Here is a 20,238-nt window from a genome sequence, read left to right on the forward strand (position 1 = left end):
AGCACATTGCATTTATAATTTGCCGAGTGTTATCTGCACACAGGTGTGAGGTCTCACGATCAAGAGATAATATCACCCATGGCTTGTTCTGATCACATTCATGCCTCTGTAGATTAGGAGCGACTCCAGTGAAATCAATGGAGCTTCTGTGATGTAAAGCAATGTGAATGAAATCAAATCAAACCAAACCGACAGTATTTTATGCATATACATTCAGAATGCTAATGCTAAGATGGTTTTCCTAGCCCAGCGATGGGCAAACAACACTAGTGAGTGGGCTGCAAGATTGAAATCAGGCACGTACATTTAACAAGACCACAGGAATAAGATTAAATATGTTACACTTGATTTTTACTTCTTTATTGTTCCCTGTTCAATACAACAGGATCAACCATTGGGGCAAATTAAGCTGTACCTCATACATGGCATTGCTTTAAATGTGTGCCACGTCTCATTTTGTGAGGGGCTGCTCGACTTTCCCTCCCATTCTAGGGCTTGCTCCTTACCCCTTCCTTCAAACCCTCACCCAACCTTTTCCTTGCCTTCTCTCTAAAGGGCCCTGTTTCTTCACCTCCCTCCCAGTCCCAGCAAGTCTGGAGTGCTGTGAGTCAGCTGATTTGCACCCTGTGCCGACTCCTCCTCTTCCCTCCCAGACCTTGAACCCTGCTGGTTTGTGAGGTGTCGGGGGAGGGGTTAGAGGGTGTGTGTGCATGGGTTGCCCATAGACCCCTGATGGGCTGCAGGCTGCTCCCACTGTCCTAACCCATCACTGTCACCACGTCACCCCTGTTTTCACATTCCTCCAGTGGCACTCTCTTCTCTTTTGTAGCATACATAAACTCCTTGTCCTCCCTTTCAGGCATAATCAATCAATATCGTGCTGTTGACACTCACCTCCCATCAGTGCCTCCATAACCCAGCTTGTTACATTTTCACACAAGCACCTTTGCGCTTTCTCCTGTGGGAGGCACTTCCCATAAACAGGCACATGTTAGGGATTCTGCCCTGATGCCCTTTCACTGTCCCTTTACCTGGACCTGGTGACTTCTGAGCTCCTCTTCCAGTATCCATTCTTAGGACATCCTATACATTATCTTTGCCATTTTAATGGGGCTGTTTGATTTAAATCTGTTTAGCTGCTTGAAGCTGAAACCATGCGGCACATCTTTATGAACAATTACCATCTGTGCAACGAAATTAGTGAGAGAGTAGTGCAGCACTTCGTACATTGTATAGAGACACACGGCCGACACGTGGAGTACCTACGTTTTCTGCAGACAATTGTAAAAGCAGATGGCAAATATGTGAAGAAATGCCAGGATATGGTAATGACAGAGGTACGTTAACTGTTCATATCATATCTTTATAAGACACATTCTAATACTCTGAGGTTGCTTTACTCTGCTAATAATGCAAATGAAACATACTGGCATTGTAGGTGCAGATTTTTTAATGTTATCACGAATAATGAATATTTTAGCATACATATTTTTGAGTTAAATATAATTTAGAGAGGCCATCTGTATAAGTACTACCAGTACAATCCAAAAGCTACAGAGATGCTGTGCAGTGTTCTACTACCAGGACTTGCAACAGAGAAATAGTTGAATTCCATACTCAGACCTTCATTCTCCTGTGTTGTATCCCTTCTATCCAGCAAAATTTACCATTTTGTGAAACTGTATTATAACAAAACTTGTTCTTTCTTTCATTCATACTTCATTATAATCATTTTGTGGAACTGCGTTATAGTCCTAAAGGCCAATTCTGATCTCAATTCCATTGATGCTATTCGGGAACCACTCTGCGAAAGTCAGTGACGTTACTATGGGTTTACCCAGAGTAATGGAGTTCTGAAATTTACTTGGTAAATTTTGCTGTGTGGACCAGCTCTCTTTTGGGCAAAATCCTTACGCGATTGAAGTTAGTGGGAGAACAAAAATTTGCTTCTCTAGGAAGCATAATTTGTTACACACAGGTATGGATAAGGGTTTTGTGGGGCCCTCGGCCAGAGTAAGTGAGGGTCCCTCCCCATCCTCCTTGTCATCTGATTGCCCAGCATTCCAGTCAGAGAAGAGGATCCAAGCTCAGGGGCTTTCCCCAGTCTGCCTGCCCATATCTCCACACATTTATTCTTTCAGGTAACTATAATTATGTGACCGGTCCCATTAATTTCAATGAGTCTGTTCACATGAGTAAAATTATGTAGATGAGCTTATGTGCTAGTGAGATCAAGGACCAAATATTATTTTCATTCTTTTGCAATTCTTTTTTTTTTTTTTTGGGAGGGGTGGAGGGAAGGAAACTTGAGGAAGAAAACAGAGATGAACAATAGCTATGATTTGAGCAGAGTTGAGGTGTGTGGAAAATTACCTTTAGAGCAACGAAGAAAAATATTTTCTAATTGAGAAAATAAAACTTCGTCCGACATGGATAACCTTTAATGAATGCCATTTCAACTTTTTCAGTTTGACTGAAGAATATTAACATATTACATCAATTGCAAGCTTTCAGTTTACAGAATTGAAACAATTATTATATGTTACTGCTCTTAGCGCTCATCTTTCCTGAAAAGTGACATCCCGAAATGGACACAGTATTTCTGTTGAGGCCTAATCAGAGCAGAGTAGAGCAGTAGAAAGACTTCTTGTATGCATAGCGCTTTCAAGGCCCATTTTAGCAAGTGATTCTGGGCCAGATTGTATCTGACTCTTAAATGGGGTAGCATGCAATGCCTCCATGAATGGTTTATGTAAGGGCCATATTCTAGACTTGGTTGAAATATGGACAAATATTCTCAACATTCAACATTTCCAGTTTTCTAATGTGTATTCTCTCATTCTCCCCTCCTTTTTACTTTTTTCCACTGAGAACAGTAAAATAAGTAATATATGTGTTATTACTTTCCCTCCAACTTTTTTTATTTTTCCTTTTTCCCACTTTTTTTTCCCCCAAAGTGAAGAAGTTTTCAGTTTTGGAACACTTAAGGTGTGGCAGAAGGGGGTGGGAAGAAAAAAAGTTGGTGGGGAAAATACCCTAAAATGATTAATTCTGTTGCATTCAACAGTGAAAGAAAAAAAAATCAGAAAAATCTGGATTTCAAAATTGGTAAATGTCCAGTACTGATGGAAAAACTGGAAAGTTAAGAAACAGAAAGCTTGCACTAAAAGATTTCTCTTCCCAAAGAGTCTATTTTTTATCCTGAAAAAATGTCAAATGAAAAATTTTAGGCAGCTCTACCCAGCACAGTTGCCACACTTGCACTTAGGGATGCATGAGAATTGCCCTCCCTGTCTCACCTAAGGGTACACTGTGCCCGAGAGGGGATGGGGAAAATGTAGAGCTAAGACTATGTGTGCGTCCTGTGCCAGCTTACACAGTAGAGGCAGTAAGCTGCAAACCTCAAGTACTGTAGCTGCAGGTACCTTGAGTGCACTGGGAGAGCTCAGAGAAGAACTCTGCTAGGGACAATTTTTTCCCTCCTGTACCATGTGTACCCTGGGTGTGGGATGTGGCTAACTGGTGTATCTGAGCCTTCCAGGATGAGTGAGTTGTTCATATTACTCCAATCTCAGCTATCAATAGCTGCATCTTTTTTTTCCATTTAAAGGAATCACTGGCCTTGTATTACCAATGCTAGGACATAGATAGTCTCTACTATATAGAGGAGGGAAGGATAGTTATGTGTTCAAGACACTGGCCAGAGACACAGAAGAGCTGGGTTCAGTTTTTGTATTACCTACAGACTTGCTGTGAGATCTTGGGCGTGCCGTTTATTCTGTGCTTATTCTATGAAGTGGGGACAGTAACAGTTCCGAATCTCACGTCGGTGTGGAGGTTTAATTAATATTTAAGTTACTTTGGTACTCCGTGACTTTGGAGTGGTGTACATACTTAGATAAATATAGGCATAAACAGGAATCTGGAATAACTTTGTTGAATTTCACTTTGCATCAAGTGACTTCAGTAGAGTATTTCCAGATTTGCATGTATGCAACTCAGATAACATACGCTCAGTTTGCTGAATTCTATTTTTCGTAGTTTTGTGTATGTAATCAGAGAGCAATTTTGCACCTTGTGAGACAGAGCAAATTATTAGAAAGTGAGTACTCTGTGTGGCACTTGAATGGTTGTGCAGACTTTTATACTATCATTTCAGCTGGTAAACGGAGGTGAAGATGTGTTGATATTTTACAATGATAGAGCATCATTTCCAGTCCTCCTACAAATGATGTGCTCAGAGCGAGACCGAGCAGATGAGGGTGGACCCTTAGCTTACCATGTCACGCTTGTAGAACTGCTAGCAGCATGTACAGAGGGGAAGAATGTATACACAGAGATCAAGTGCAATTCACTCCTGCCACTGGATGACATAGTGAGAGTGGTAACCCATGATGACTGCATACCAGAGGTAAGCCTGACTCAACAACTGAAGAATTATTATGAATAAAAAAAGAGATGCAGAACTTCTATAAATTGTATAGACTGAATGTTTGTTCAGAAAACAGTCTCGCCAGTTCACCTGGGCTGTTTAAGATGCGCAAATGAGAGCGTAAACCAGAACACTTTCCAGAAGTGAACAGTTGAATGAAACAATCCAATGACATTCTGCTCCAGAATCTGTAGAAGTAGATCTTTCCCAGGAGAGTTCATTACCTAATAAATAGAATTGTTAGTCTTTAAGGTGCTACAGGACTGCTTGCTTTGTTTTGCAAAGATACAAACTAACATGGCCACCCCTCTGAGACCAATGACGAAGGAGTTTGCCATGCTAAAATATCACCAGTGGTTGGGAGGTATGAGGTGAAATCCTGTCCCTATTGAAGTCAATGGGAGTTTTGCCTCAGAGGGGCCACGATTTCTCCCAGGGTGTCAAATGCCTTTATTCACAGCTTAGTCCAGCAAACACCACCAAGCCAAGTTCAGCACTACCATGAGGTGTGCCAATTGGCCAGAATGTGGCTTCTTCTAGCAGTACAAACTCATGGTCGAATTCAGCTCTCAGCAAGGCCGAAAGGAGCGTTCCATAGGAGTGGTGCTGAAACAATTTGTACAGTGGGCGTGCTGAGCCAGCTGCACCAAAGTGAACCAAACTGCAAACCCTGTATATCATGGAAACCACTTTAAGCTAGGGGGTGTAGCAGCACCTATATTTCAGAGATTTCAGCAGGGGTTGGGTCAGTCTCTGTGTTTTGGGTGATGAAGTCAGCAGGACTTGGCGCAGCAGCTGGCCCATGAGTTATCAATTGCAGGACTGGAGAGCTCTGCTTTTTTTACAGGATCAGGTAATTTGGCAGTGAAGAAGCTCTTCATGGTTGATGGTCATCATTATCACAGTAACATATTTTCTTGATTGAAAATATGTACATTTATTTAAGTCACTGCTATTAGTATAGATGAAAAAACTTTTCTCTTTACTATGCTAAATATATTGTCTATTGTCCCTACTTTGGGCTGTAGGGCTGTAGAAAATAATTTTGATATATATTATATTTATACTTGTATACAGCGCCTTTTTGTTTAAAAAAAAAAAAAAAAAGAGGAGCCAGTATTCAGCTGGCTCCCCACTCCACAGCCAATCCCCTGGCTGGGGTTGCTGAGGTGCCGGTACCAGCAAGAAAAGCACCGCTTGCACATTACATTTAAAGTATTGTAAAAGAAAATGAAGATATTTTGGATGGATATATACACGCTGTATTTTTTAAGAGTATACGTGTAATATATATAATATACTTTTAAGAAGGTCAAATATTCAAAAGCTAGAGAACACCATAATTAAGGCTGCCTGTTCAACTTTAATTTTAGCCCTCTTGTATGTTTATGGATTATGGTATAGTTTTCACATGATCACATACAATTTTTTTACCCACAGGATTCCTTTCTTATTCAGGAAACAGGGTAGACAATGCTCATTTAATGAGTAGCTCTTCCATATTTTGTTTTATCCTCATTGTTTATTTTAGTGCATTAACATTCTTTTAATTTTTTTATATATTACATGTATGTTCATTTACCTCCTGAATATATGAAAGGGCTATTTCTCTGTCCTTATTGTCTTTAATCTGGCTATTCTTTTCAATACAGTTGGCCTCTCTCTCTCTCTTATTTATTTATTTGTTTATTGGTCTGGTTTCCATGTCTCTGGTTCTCTCTTCACTTTGCTGATGGTTTCTTCATCATGTCCTTTTGAGGCTCCTTGCCCTTTCTTTCTCCTCTTTTGATGGTCTCTTTACTCCAGCCTCTACTCTTGCCTCTTGGCAACCACCCTGATGAGGTAGGTAGCCCAGACTTAGCCTGTCTGTCTAGTCTTACATCTTGAGGAACCTTTCTGTCAGGCACTGTGGATCTGAAACTCAAGCCCACTGGGTTGCTGAGTGGGAACTTTGTCTTCTGCACCACCACTCAGCACAGTCTGATGAGGGAACTGCTGCTAGTACCCCTCACCCACAGAAGCTGACTCAGTAGAGTCACATGACTAATAGAAAAATGTTGATTGGACCCTGCTGATATAAAGCATCCTATTCTTCCTGTCCCATCCCTTGCCTGAGCAACTAGACATTAAGCCTTTTGCCGCCCAGACCTTTAAGACCAAGTCTTTGTATCTGTTTCTTGCTTCTTCATTCTGGCATTGATCCTTGGCATTATCACAACCTGGTCTTTACTCCTGGCTCACACCGCTAGATCAGATAAGTCAGATTATGATCCAGCTTGTTCAGGCCAACCTCAGCCATTGAATCCCTGGGGTAAGTACAGACATCACTAGGACTCATGTTGTCATTGCTCCAGGGCTCAGTGATTCCCATGGGAATAGATTGTTGTCCTCCAAGGAAAACACCAAACATTGAGGGAGAAAAGTACAACTGCATATGAGAACTTGTTCTTTGCCAGAGCAAGCTATAGCATTTGTGCTGAAATTTTGGGGTCAAACCTGTCAATAGATTGACACTCAGAAGGTATCCAGGAATAACCATATCCTGGAGCATCCAAAGATTCATGGAGTTTGCCAACTTTTACAGGAGATTTATTCCAGAATTCTCAAAAATCGCTGCCCTTGTAACTGGCATCCCCTGTGAACTTGCAGGCTTTCACTGGGCTCACTTGTCCACCAGCTTTGAAATGCCTGATGATAACTTTCATGTCTGCTGGCTGTCTAGTTGCCACCTCAAATTCCTTCTCACCAAACTGGGCTTATCTTTCCTCTTAACACAGTTCTTCTCTCTCTGTCTTCGCAGCACCTAGTCATTCTGTCTCTTAGGCCTGCAGCCTTTTACTCTCCTCTGAATCCTCTCACTCTTGCTCTCAGTCCAGTCTCTCTCTCTCACTTCTGTCATTTCTTCTTTCTTAACATCACCAAAATCCATCCCCTTTCTCCTTGTTCCACCATCATTCCCCATCCTCTATTCTTTATTACTGCAACTTCCTGTCTGGCTATTCTTCACGTCAAAATGGTACTGCTGACTTAATTTACCCTTTACTCTTCGTCATATTCTGCATTGGCTTCTCGTCTTTGAGCATCTCATTTATGTATCTGCTTCTCACCTGAAAGGTTGTATGTAATTTTTCCTCCACAGACATTTCTGCTGTACTTTTCACCTACCTCCTTTTGTGCATCTGTTTCTCTTCCCAGTCTTCTGACCTTATTGTTCTTCATCTCTTCCTCTCACCTTATTGTTCTTCATCTCTTCCTTTCTTTTTCAGCTCTCCCCCTTGAGACTTTAAGCAGTTTTTTCTTCATAATAATCCCCACATCCTACCTTATCTAAACTGTTGTCTGCTACCTTGTCCTATTTGTCCTGAGTTAGTTGCACTGGAGGCTTTTGGGAGATTGTCTTAATCTCCCTGCAAAATGCCTTGTAAAGAGACGGCAGTATATAAATAACTTAATATATGAAGTTGTATTGAAAGGAGAGCGTCTATCATTCGGCTCTGTGAGCAAAGAGCCCCTTTGCTGAATTCCAAATGCTCTAGTCCTGTTACAATGTTGCATGCAGGGTGTGAGCCTTAGAGGAGAATATAGAACCAGAAAGAGTTGAAAATAGAAAGCAGGGAAGGTGGCACAACTGTATGAAAATAGCAAACTGAACCTTCTGTGACTGGTATTCCCATGTTAGCTCTGCACACTCAGCATCTAAACTAGAGTCTTTTGTATTTAATCTGCCTTAATTTTGAATCCTCACTTAGTGTTTACAGGGTGAGCTGGCAGAGACCCCTATAGGCCATATCTAGACTAGATGCCATCTTTCGGAAGGGGCATGGTAATGGGGGATTTCGGCAGATGCTAATAAGGCACTGCCATGAATATACAGTGTCTCATTAGCATAATGGTAGCCACGCATGCTTTGAAAGTGCCGCTTTTGGAATGCACGCCGCCCGTGTAGATGGGGCCTTTTGAAAGGGACCACCCCCCCGACTTTGAAAGCCCCTTCTTCCTAAAACCAAATGGGAAGAAGGGTCTTTCGAAATCAGGGGGTCCTTTCAAAAGGCCTCTGTCTACACAGGCATCTGCCGAAATCCCTCATTACCATGCCCCTTCTGAAAGGAGGGGCTAGTGTAGACATGGCCCAGTTGCTCAGGCCACCTTACGTTTTTTTCATTAATAATTCCCATTTTCATTTTTTAGATCTTGGCCAAATTTGCCATATGTATCAAAGTTTTCCATCTTTGTTCTTTACCTCGGGCTGCAGTTATTTTGTCAACGTTTCAGCAAAAGTGGCTCAAACACCTCAGGGAAAGTAGATGGTTTTGCCAATGTTAAATTTTTTCCAACCGTTCCATTTGAAGTTCTCTGGTGCCTCCAGGATTTGGAGCAGGAGTTTGACTTCAACAAGCTATATAAGCTTATGGTCAGAAATGTGCCTTTTGCTCTCCCCGTGAAAATACACCCAGATTTGGCAGCCAGAAGCCTCTGAAAAGTCACCATTTGCTAGTTAGTACTCAGTAGAGATTTTAGTGGCAAACCTCTTACATTCTATCTGCACTGAGAATGCTCCAGCTCTACAAATCTCCCTGATGTATTGGGTGCATGAGCAGGTTTCAGGCATGCAGCAAGAGTTCCACTTGGCAGGATTCTGCAGCAATAATGACTGCAGCTGCCACCCTCTCCTTTGGTGTAATGTGCTGGGAACCGTGAGAAAACAGAGGTCTAGTCATATCTCTTCTCCTGACGGGTGTTAGTAATTATTGGTACTTTACGCTCCTGTTTTTGAATCATCTTCCTTCAGGTTTGCATTCCCCCATTTTGTGGCTGAGGTAAGTGAGATTGCACGAGGACACTTCTAGCAGAGCTGGATATAGAACTTGGGGCTGTTTTCTGTATGGCATCTCCACAGAGATACAGCATAGATCATACCTGTGAGCTTTTCCATAGCCCAGAATTGCTGAAATGCTCCGTTGTCTGGCTGTTTCATTGCTGCCCCCAATACCGAGTGCTATGAGGCGGATGAAAATCAATGCTCCCAAATGCAAAGTAATACACATTGGAAAACACAATCCCAACTATAGATACAAAATGATGGAGTCCACATTACTATTCAGGAAAGAGATCTTGAAGTCATCCTGAATAGACCTCTGAAAATATCTGCTCAGTTTGCAGAGGCAGTTGAAAAAGCTAACAGAATGTTAGGAACTATTAGGGGAGGGATAAATAGTAAGACAGTAATAGCATAATGCCACTATATAAATTCTTGGTGTGACCATGCATTGAATACTGCATACAGTTATGGTCACGCCATCTCAAAAATATTTGGAAATGGACAGTGTACAGAGAAGAGCAACGAAAATGATTAAGAATGGGGTGGCAGAGCAAGGTGGGGGGGAGGGACCCAGCTTTATTCTTGGAAGGGGCGGGACCAATAGCAGAAGGCGGGGGTCACGTGCAGTCGGCCGTTGGTGCTGTCCATACTGTGGCACTGGGCCCCTCCTACTCCCTGACAGCCGTGGGCAGCTGCAGCCAGACTACCGTGGTGTTTGAGGGGCTTGGAGCTCTGGCCTTTACTACTGCCAAAGTAGCCACAACAGTGGCTGGAGCTCTGGGCCCCTTTGAAACGCCAGGCCCAGGGGCCACTGCCCCCTAATGGCAGCCCCGATTAAGAATATGGAACCGCTCTCATATGGGGAGAGATCAAAATGACTGGGACTGTTCGGCTTAGAAAAGAGTTGACTCAGGGGCAGGAGTGAGGAAGGGTTCTATAAAACCATGAGTGGGGGTGAGGAGAAAGTGAAAAAGGAAATGTTATTTACCCTTTCACGTAACACAAGAACCCAGGGGGCACTCAGTGAATTTAATAGGTAGCAGGTTTAAAACGAATCAAGGGAAGTCCTTCACACAACACACAGTCAACCTGCTGAATTTGTTGATGGGATGTTGTGAAGGTAAAATTACATTTGGGCTGAAAAAGGAATGAGATATGTTCCTGTAGGGTGGGCTCTTTGGTAGCTATTAGCCAAGCTGGACATGGGTGCAGCCCCATGTTTTTGATGTGCCTAAGCTTCTGACTGCCAGATCCTATGACCGGAGAGCAGGAGATGGTTCACTTGATGCGTATCTTGTTCTGTCCATTCCCTTTGAAGCTTCTAGCACTGGGCACTGTCAGAAGACAGGATACTAGGCTGCACGGACTCCTTGAGCTTGACCTAGTTTGACCAGTCTTATGTTCTTATGTGAAAGGGGGCAACGCTGGACCTCAGATGCCAGTTCCATGCTTCCATTTTATGGCCAGAACTCTCCTAGGGAACATCTCTGCCCTCCATTTTAAGGCACTAGAGTAGGATGCAGGAAATTCTGCATTGTATTCCTAGATCTGCTGCACACCTTATGTGTGGTATCAGGCAAGTGTGTCAGAATGCATGTGCATGGGGCAGTGGAGCTGACAGCCTAGTTGCAGTCTTCCTTCAATTTTTTTTTTCATTCACAGGCAGACTACATTTTGTTATGTGCCCCAAGGCATAAGCAGATGTGCACTGCCAATGGAAATGCATGCTGCCAGCTCTGGGTGGCTGTGGGCACTCTGCGAATTATCTGGGTGGCACCTGAATTTCTCCTGGGCAGCCACCCAGCTTACTGGGAAAACCGCTAGCCAGGCCCCTGGACAAGGCAGAGGAGGGCCAGCTCTGTGCCAAGAGAAGGGGCAGAGGTCTCTGGTGGAAGGGTCATGGCTGGGAGCAGCCAGCAGCCCCCGCACCCCAGCACGCATCTCCCGCCAGCCCTCAGCACTGCCCAGAGCATGCTGTGAGGTGCTCTGGCAGCAATTTAAAGGGCCCAGGACTCTGGCTGCTGCCATTGTGGCAGTGACCAGGAGTGCCAGGCCCTTTTGTACTGCTGAGCCCCAGGGCAGCTGCTCCACTTGCCCCCGTGTTGGCAGGCCTGGCACAAGGCAATGAAATCATAGCTGTATTAAAGCATTTTACATGCTGATGTTTTTCACTGTGTCATCTTTATGGTGGTTTTTTGTTTGGTGCCCTAACAGGTGAAGATTGCATACGTAAACTTTGTCAATCACTGTTACGTGGATACCGAGGTGGAAATGAAGGAAATCTATGCTAGTAACCACATTTGGAAATTATTTGAGAACTTCCTTGTTGATATGGCAAGGGTAAGTTGTGTGATGCATTACACATTACAGGATGCGCATTTAAAATATCTGAACAGGAAACAACTTTTCTGCTTGAACCTCCTATGTTCTCTTAACCATACTTTCAAATGCAGGAGACATTGAAATGAATGAAATCTTCTTTAATGGCCCGTAATTTTGATTACAATGTTCTTCTTAGTTAACCTGTTTTATCTTGAGCGCTGGCATCCTTTTAACAAGGCTCATCAGAATTCTGGGGATTCTTTCTTTCTTTTTTTAAGCTAATGGCATAAATTGGATTTTTGTGGACAGTGGGAAGGGGAGACTCCAGGAATATCAGTAAGATTCATATCATAGTCATTCTGGGTCTAGTTCGTGGTATAGACTTAGCCCGGAAAATTCCTATAGGCTTCAAACCTAGGCTTTCAGAAGGCCTAGAGTACTAACTGATAGTGTCATGGAGCTAGACTCCATAGACTTTTGTACTGTAATTTGGAAAAGCATGGTACTATCTCATGTAGTGCTTGCAGCAGCAGTGCTCTGACAGTAGTGCTGTACCGTGGTAAGGTATCCTGTGTAGCTGCTCTGGGCCATGGAGGGAGCTTGCCTGTTGTTATAATTAAATACCCCCAACTAATGGTGGCCTCTGTGTCATGCTCTGTCAATTAAAGGGTGTCTTTGTAGCTGACACTTGAGTACATTAAGACCTGTGACAACTGATGGTCTCTGCTCACAGGAGGCCGAGGTGGGTGTTTTTGCAAGTTTAGGAAGAGTAAGATGCCCGAGCAGAGACCTGAGTAACCTTATGGAACCCAGTGGTTTAGTGTGTTGTTTGCTTTCTCGAGACTGAGCCACGTAAGTTATAAGAGCTTATTACTAACGGTAATGGAGTTATTTACATAAGTCATATGGGCCCATGCTTTTAATGCCGAAGGCCCTAGATTTAATCCCTATTTGGAAGTGAGACCTGTTCCGCTATTACAGCACACCTCTCCTGGATGCCCGGCTTTGTCCCTCACATTTTATGAGCTCTGAATTCCCATTCATTGTGCTTTCTTTGGTTTGAATTATACAAAGAGGTGACAGAACTGCAATTCAACTTTGCAAGGAGATTTCACACCAAAATAATATTGCCTCATGACATGGTTTCTTTGAAACCTATCAGAAGAAAACGGCACACTCCTGCAGTTAGCGTGATTTATAGCCGAGAGAAGAATAAGTTCAGGTGTTTGTGCAGTACAGTAGGTGCAGGGGCCTTTTCACCCTGTGGTGAAGCAGAAAACTGATTTTATTTATGTATTTATTTAGGCCGAGTGTTTCAGGGAACAGGGTAATGCGACAGTGTTTGTGTGCGTCTCTGTTTTGGGGAAGGCCATCAGTAATGAGACTTCTGCAAACCCTGGACAGCTACTGTCTGCCTTGTTTCTGCGGCTGTTCCTGCAGTGAGGCACCTTGTGGGCAATCGCAGCTCAGCTGAGAATGAAAATCAGAATCCTTGTTGGAGAGGATTCTAGGCTTTAACCTCTCTGACTTAGAGCCAGCAGCCTTTTCTTCTGTTTAATGCCCTCTCCAAAATCGGGGTTTCTCTTTGCTGTCATGGCGCAGTTTTGTCTCTCCAGGAGCAGCATCCACAAACCTCTCTTTGCTTTGCTTTTGTAAACAGGTCACTTTTATGGAAGCAGGCTTACATAGGAAGGCGCTTCCTTACCTAGCTCTGCTCCTCCAACACAGCGACTTTCCTTGACCGAGACCACCAATTGCATTACATTATGCAAAATGATGTGGAGGTATCTGCGTCAGCTAGACCAAGCTCATTTGTACTTTGTCCTCTAATAGGAGCAATTAACCTCCAAATTTTCAGAGGGAAATAGGGAGAACGTTATTAATGCATTGTGCTGCCTAGCCCGCGAACCGTTCCTTTATTCATTTTCTGTCTGCTTGTGCACGTTCCCCCTATTTTTTTTTTCCTCTGAGAAAGAATAGCAAAAGTGCACTTTTGTCTTGCTCTCCTGCAAAGCCCTCTGGGTAGCTGTCCAATTAGTGCCTTTCATTTCCTGGTTAGTAGCTCCTACTCCCCCCTCATGTCAGAAATGCTCTCTTCTATTCCATGCTTCAGAAGCCAGGCCCTCTGGGTAACCAGATCTGCTGGACTGATAACTGTATTTCCTCAGGTCTGTTTTCTGCAACTATATCATCTTTATGTAACCATCAGGACTATTAGAAGGCTCTTAGCTTTGTGAAAGGATGTTGCGACAGCGCTCAGAATATTTAGAAAGAAGAATCCTTTGGTCTTTTCTCTTCCAGTGAGCTGAAAGAGCAGCTACTAGGAGAGGGAGGAGGGAATGGTTTTCTTTTCACTGCCACAACTGCCTGTCAGTGGGGAGTCTTGGAACTTTGAGTCTGTGTTACTGGAGAGCACTAAGGTGGTGGATGGCTCGAGGTGTCCTTGTGCTGGATCTCTTACTTTTTCCATTTTAAGATGCTGAGCAGATTTGTTAACCTATTCAAAATCCGATAGCCGAGGGGGGATAAGGGATGAGGGAGAATCACCAGCTTGCCATTCTGTTATGGAATCTTATATATTATTTTTGTTGTGTCCATCCATCTGTCTGTCTGGGCAAGGTTCTACCACAGAGGTGCACGGTTGGGGGGGTGCTCCCCCAAATTTTTGGGGATGCAACATTTTGAAAGGGGGCAGTGTGATCAGCCTCTGGCTTCCCCCTCAGCTTCCCTGGCTCCCCCAGCCTCCCCATTACAGCCTCCATTCCCTCCCACTGTGGCCTCTACTGCCACTGTTGCTGAGGGAGGGTGGTGACCAATGGGAATGGTGCCCCACCCACTGCAGCCCACTAAACACTTTCAGTTTCTCTTGTTGCTGTAACTTAGTTTTCTTGTCTTTTCTTTTTGTTTTTAATATTTTTTATTTTAATTTTTATTAATCTCCCTTGCTCACCCTTTTCTGGGAATCACCCTGGGGTGGAGTATTCTCAGTTCTTTGGGCTTTAATAGGTGTCTCAGCTTCATTCAGGCCATCTTGGTACTGGAGGGATATCTTCACTGAGGTTGTTGCGTTGGTGGAAAAACCACAGTTCTCAGGAATGTGGTTTTCTGCCAGTTGCTGAACTTGGGGTTTTGCAAGGACAGAGAGCTGAGATTTAAACTCCTTCTTCTAATGGAAGCAGCTCTCTATCCATCTTCAGACTTGCATTGAGATTCACCAGAGAGAAAGAGTCTTCATTGCAGCCCACTGCATCCCAAGGCTGTAAGCATACAAAGGCACCTGTGAGCCACTCCTGCAAGACTTATAACAAGAGAGCTGTGAGTCCTCAGAGTGAGCCCTGAACCACCTGAAAAAGATGGCCAGTTTGTTCGGTGTCGTTGGTATTGATGATACCAAAGTCATCCAAACCTGGTATGCAGAGCTTGCCAATATCATCTCAGTAGAGCATGCCTAACAACCCCATGGACATAGGCAATGAAACATTGGTGTCAGTTGGGTTGAGACATGGATGGAAACCTTGCCTTGGGAAAGACTCCATTTGTATGGCCAAAAGCATGGGCTCTGTGAACGGTATGCCAAACACCATGGCTCATTTAACGTAGACAACATCACCAACTCCATCAGTACAGTCATCTCAACACCAAGAACTGCTGCTGGTACCACACCTATGTCATCACAGGGCTTCACATACTCAAGACCTAATGGTGTCTAAGATTCCTGAGCTGCCTCTACATAGTACCAGGGCTCAAGAACAGAGTGGCTGTGTCTACACTACCTCCCTACTTCAAAGGGACGATGGTAAGGAGGGTGTTGGGAGTTTATTAATGAAGTGCTGTGCTGCATATGCAGCACTTCATTTAGCAAATTCCTCCCTGCAGCAGCTTCGAAGTGTTAAACTTCGAAGTGCCGGCTCGCGTCTAGCTGTGGTTCACCTGCTGGTATTTCGAAGTGCTTGGACAACTTTGAAGTCCCTTTACTCCTCAAAGTTTGTGAAAAGATGTTGCAGTAGTGCTCGAAATATTTAGAAAGAAGACTCCTTTGGTCTTCTCTCTTCCAGTGAGCTGAAAGAGCAGTTACTAGGGGTGGGAGGAGGGAATGCTTTTCTTTTCATTGCCGCAACTGCCTGTCAGTGAGGAGTCTCGGAGAGGTAAAGGAGCAGTAAAGGGCCTTTGAAGTTGTCCAAGCACTTCGAAGTACCGGGGGTTAGCCCACCCGGGACATCACACCGTGGCAGCCAGGTAACAGAGCAGGGACTGGCCCCGGCATGAGCCTACCATCACTGGAGCCAGATGCGGGTGTCCGCTGACCCCCAGGTCCTCGCCACCCTCTGGCGCCAGGTGGAGGTGTGAGAGCACCGCCTCCAAGTGGAGGAGCAAGCACTGGCCTGGCGCCAGGAGGTCTGGGGGTCCTTCATGCAGACCTTCGAGTGGATTGCCGGGACCCTGGAGTGGATCACTGAGTGGATGCTGCCACTCCAGCTGCTGTCCCTCTCAGCCGCCCTCCACCTGCCCTGGAGCCCGCTGAGGAGGAGGATCACAGGGCTCAGGAGCTGGCCTGGCCATACCTGCTGGTCCTCCTGGCCCCCACCCAGCCGCGACAGGGCCTCCGGCCCAGGCGTGGGTCACACCCCCTCATGCTGGGCGCTGAACAGTAGGGAAGGTGGCCAAGGACTGGGCCACCTGGGCCTCCTCCTTTGTTGTATATAGTTCCCCCCTCGTTGTACATAGTTGTCATGTCCTCCCACCCTTTAGTAGCTGTTCCCCCATTCCTGTTTAAAAATATTCATCGTTTTTGTTGGTTTCAGTAATGTTTGGGTTTATTTTTAAAACAAAAACGTGTGTCATGCTCTCAGGGCACAGTAGTGTGGGTGTGGGAGCAGTAGTGTGTTGTGGGTGGTGTGGGGGCAGTGAGTGGCCCACTGGGATGGCCCCACTGGTGCTCACCCCACAGCCTGGTCAAAATGGGCCTGCAGGGCCTCCTGTACCCGGATCCCCGCGTGGTCGGCTTGGTGGCTTGGGGTGGTGGCTGGCTGGGGGTAGGCCATGCCAACCTCCACAGCCCAGCCCTGCAGAAAGGCCTCCCCCTTGCTCGCCACCAGGTTGTGGAGTGCACAGCATGCGCCCACAACCTGGGGGATGTTGGGGAGCCCTGCATCCAGGCGGGTGTGGAGGCACCTTCAGCAGCCTTTGAGACAGCCAAAATTCCACTCAACCACCTGGTGCGCATGGTTCAGGTGAGTGTTGAACCCTGTTGGCTGGCGCTGAGGTGGCCCTTGTAGGGGCGCATAAGCCAGGGCTGGAGAGGGTAGGCTGTAACCACTACGAGGGTAGGCTGTAACCACTACGAGGGATCTCCCGCTGGGGGATGTAGGTCCCCACCTCCAGCTGGCGGCACAGGCCCGAGTTCCTAAAAATGCAGACGTTGTGGGTGCTGCCAGGCCAGCCAACATATATGTCCTGGAAGTGGCCCCGGCTGTCCACCATGACCTGGAGGACCACCAAGTGGTAGCCCTTCCTGTTCCGGAAGCATCCTCCACTGTGCTCCGGGGCGCGAATTGGGATGTGGGTGCCGTCCAGTACCCCAAAGCAGTTGGGGAACCCCAGGCCAGCAAACCCCACGATGGCTGCATCCAGGTCCCCGAGCTGCACGAGCCTGAGGAGCAGCAGAGCGATCAGCGCACGGACCACCTGCCAGGAGAGGACATGAGCACCCATGAGGGGAGTGCAGGGTGTGTCTGGCTCCCCCCCGCCTCCCAGAATCCCCCCTCCCCCAGCCACCCTCCCCTCGACCCTTCCCCCAGGGGTCCCCTCCCCCGCCTTCTTACCTCAATGACGACGGCCCCAATGGCGGCCTTGCCCACACTGAACTGCTGTCCTACGGATCGGTAGCTGTCTGGAGTGGCCAGCTTCCAAGCAGCGATGCCAACCCACTCTCGATGGTGAGGGCCGCATAGGGGTGTCCTGGTGCCGCAGGGCAGGAGTGAGCCGCTGGCAGAGCTCGAGGAACGTCTGCCGACTCATCCGGAAATTCCAGAGCCAGCGGTCGTCGTCCCACTCCTCGAGGACCAGCCGCTCCTACCACTCCATGCTGGTGGGGTACCTCCATAGGTGGCAGCGCACCCGGCAGGGGAGGAAGGGAGCCCTGGACGGCCTCATGATGGTCTAGGGTGGCTCCTTCATCCCCCAAAGAGGAGAGCTTGTCTTCCAGGAGGTGCTGGGCGGCCTCCTCCATGCTGCTGAGCAGGACAGCCCCTGCCTCAGAGATAACCCTGAGGGCTTCTGGCTGCTGCTGCTACTGCTGCAGCTGGGGGCTGATGCTTCATGCATGGGGTCTGCAACCTGTTGTTGGCTCTGCGGACCTCATGCTGTGCAGGCCGAGTGTGTCTGGGAGGGACCCTTTAAGGGAGTGGCTTGCTGTAGCCCCGGAAGGGCTAGTCCGCCCTGTGACCTTGTCTGCAGGCTTTCCTAGCCCCCTTATTCCGATTGGGGCTGGTTTTGTGTGTAGACGCTCCCCTGTGGGGCCCATTTCGATGTATTGCTTTGTCGATGGCACCAGCCCCAGAGGGCACGTGGATGCTATGTGTTGAAATAACTTATTTTGATTTTGCTATGTTGAAATAAGCTATTTTGACACAGCATCCCAGTGTAGACGTAGCTTCTGTGAGCTAAATACTTACTCTCTCTGTGCTTCAGTTCCATACATATCAAATCTCCTACCCCACTGAAAATTCTATTTTTAAACGTAATGTATGTATTCAGCATAAAATATGAATTTTAGGGTTGCTGTCTTTTAGGATGCTGTACAGAAGTTGAATCATTCCACATTCTCTGACAGCTCATGAATTAGCCTAAGAAGTACTTTAGTTGAATTCCAGCCCTTTCCCAATGTCCTCTTCTCCTTCCTTCCCTTTTGCACATCTCACATACTTAGCACTGTGACATGATAATTCTTCCATGTAGCTCACATGTTCAAATGGGTGCGTCTTTGACTAGTTTTGCAGTTTGTTCCTATGGAGGCTGCTGCTGGCCTATGCTGACTGAATGGAAAGGTTTTTGCTTGTATTGTGTCCATGCTTGCTTCTTTCTTGTTCCTTTTGTTTGCTTTGACTGTGGTTTTGTTTGTAAATCCTTTACTTTGAAGGAGCTCCATCTTTCCTACCCGGCTATAGTAACCAAAACCATGTGTGATCTTTTCTCATCCTTCTAATATAGTATATTTATCTCTTCGTCTCTCTAGAGTCTCCTCCAACCCATCTGGAGGAATGATTCTTTCTCTTCCTGAGTCTGTCTAGATGCATAAAGTGGCATGTGATGTGTGGACCTGGAGCAATGACCAGATTTATCTAACATATGTATTTGTTTCATGGTGAGGGCAAGAGTAGCTAACTCAGAAGAGGAGTTAATTCAGGTAAGGTAGGCATCAGCAGGGAGTGGAGTCCCAAGGAACAATGATAAACAGAAAACTCCTTTGTGGTCAAGTTGTACTCTTTATTTTATATATATATAATATAAAAATGTTTTCCAAAAAGAATTATAATGTTCTCTGTATGTTTCTCTTTTAAAAGATCACAGGTAAACAACAATAACAATTTTCTTTCCATTGTAGGTTTGCAACACAACTACAGACCGGAAACATGCAGATACGTCTTTAGAGAAGTATGTCACAGAACCAGTAATGAACATTGTGAGTGGCTTCTTCAATTCTCCATTTTCAGATAACAGCACCAGCCTCCAGGTAAGAGCAAGGAAGACTACAGCCAATCTCTAATTCAGATAATTAATAAATCTTCTTCCATTCTCTGGATGGGAATGCTGCAACTTTCCTTCTTTATTTGCTCTCCCTCTCGTCATGATTCACACTAATGTGCCCTTGACAGAACATACTTCTGCTGTTCCTGATGTAGCAAAGGACTCTTGCTCCACAGAGCTTTACATTTGACTTATGCATCTTCTTTGGGACTTTGTATGAATGATCACTTTATAAGATTGGGAAGTATTTTTTTTTTTTTTTTTATTTCTGAGGGAGAAAGTCTTTGTGGCCTAAGTTGGAAAGTTCCCCACATTTGGGGCCCAAGGAATCTCCCATTTTCTTTCCTGTGCAATATGCTATTTTGTTTCATATCTGTGGCAATTTTGACTGAGTAAGGAATGTGTGATTTGGCTCTTCTATAAGGATACCAAATTGGTTTATCTTGTATCCTGCACTGAAGAGTGACAAGGGGTTAACTGAGTTGTAATTTGAATATATGGGCTAAAAGTCATAGATGTAATTTGTGGTAGCAAAACCTAGGGTAATTGTCAGGGGATTTTAAAGTCTCTAAAATCAGCTGTTTGCCTTTTTGTTTTCAGACACATCAACCAGTTTTTATTCAACTGCTTCAGTCAGCTTTTAGAATTTACAACTGTACCTGGCCGAATCCAGTACAGAAAGCCTCAGTGGAGTCATGTATCAAAACTTTGGCTGAAGTGGGTAGGTGCCAAGTTTTTACTTCATTATTTCTCTTCTTTGTTTTAAACAAATCTGAGTTGGGATTGGTACGTTATTTTTTGGGTTGAAGCCTCTTGGAAACAGAGGCATGGAAACGACTAGGAAATTGTGTTATAATTTCATAGGAACATAAGAATAGTCATACAGGGTGAGACCAAAGGTCCGTTTAGTCGGCCGCCA

At 45.3% G+C, this 20,238-nt stretch overlaps 1 protein-coding gene across 3 annotated transcripts in view; it reads left to right on the forward strand.

The window, feature by feature from the left end:
* Positions 1–20,238, forward strand: part of ITPR2 (inositol 1,4,5-trisphosphate receptor type 2) — a 340,554-nt gene that overhangs the window by 159,353 nt on the left and 160,963 nt on the right. For all 3 annotated transcript variants that reach the window (XM_075004401.1, XM_075004407.1, XM_075004412.1), the window contains 5 exons: positions 1,137–1,337; positions 4,160–4,411; positions 11,466–11,591; positions 19,177–19,305; positions 19,920–20,040. In XM_075004401.1, coding sequence (XP_074860502.1) covers positions 1,137–1,337; positions 4,160–4,411; positions 11,466–11,591; positions 19,177–19,305; positions 19,920–20,040 — 829 coding nt within the window. The remainder of the gene's footprint in view (positions 1–1,136; positions 1,338–4,159; positions 4,412–11,465; positions 11,592–19,176; positions 19,306–19,919; positions 20,041–20,238) is intronic.

Source organism: Carettochelys insculpta, chromosome 1 (assembly GCF_033958435.1).
Source record: "Carettochelys insculpta isolate YL-2023 chromosome 1, ASM3395843v1, whole genome shotgun sequence".
Taxonomy (NCBI): domain Eukaryota; kingdom Metazoa; phylum Chordata; order Testudines; family Carettochelyidae; genus Carettochelys; species Carettochelys insculpta.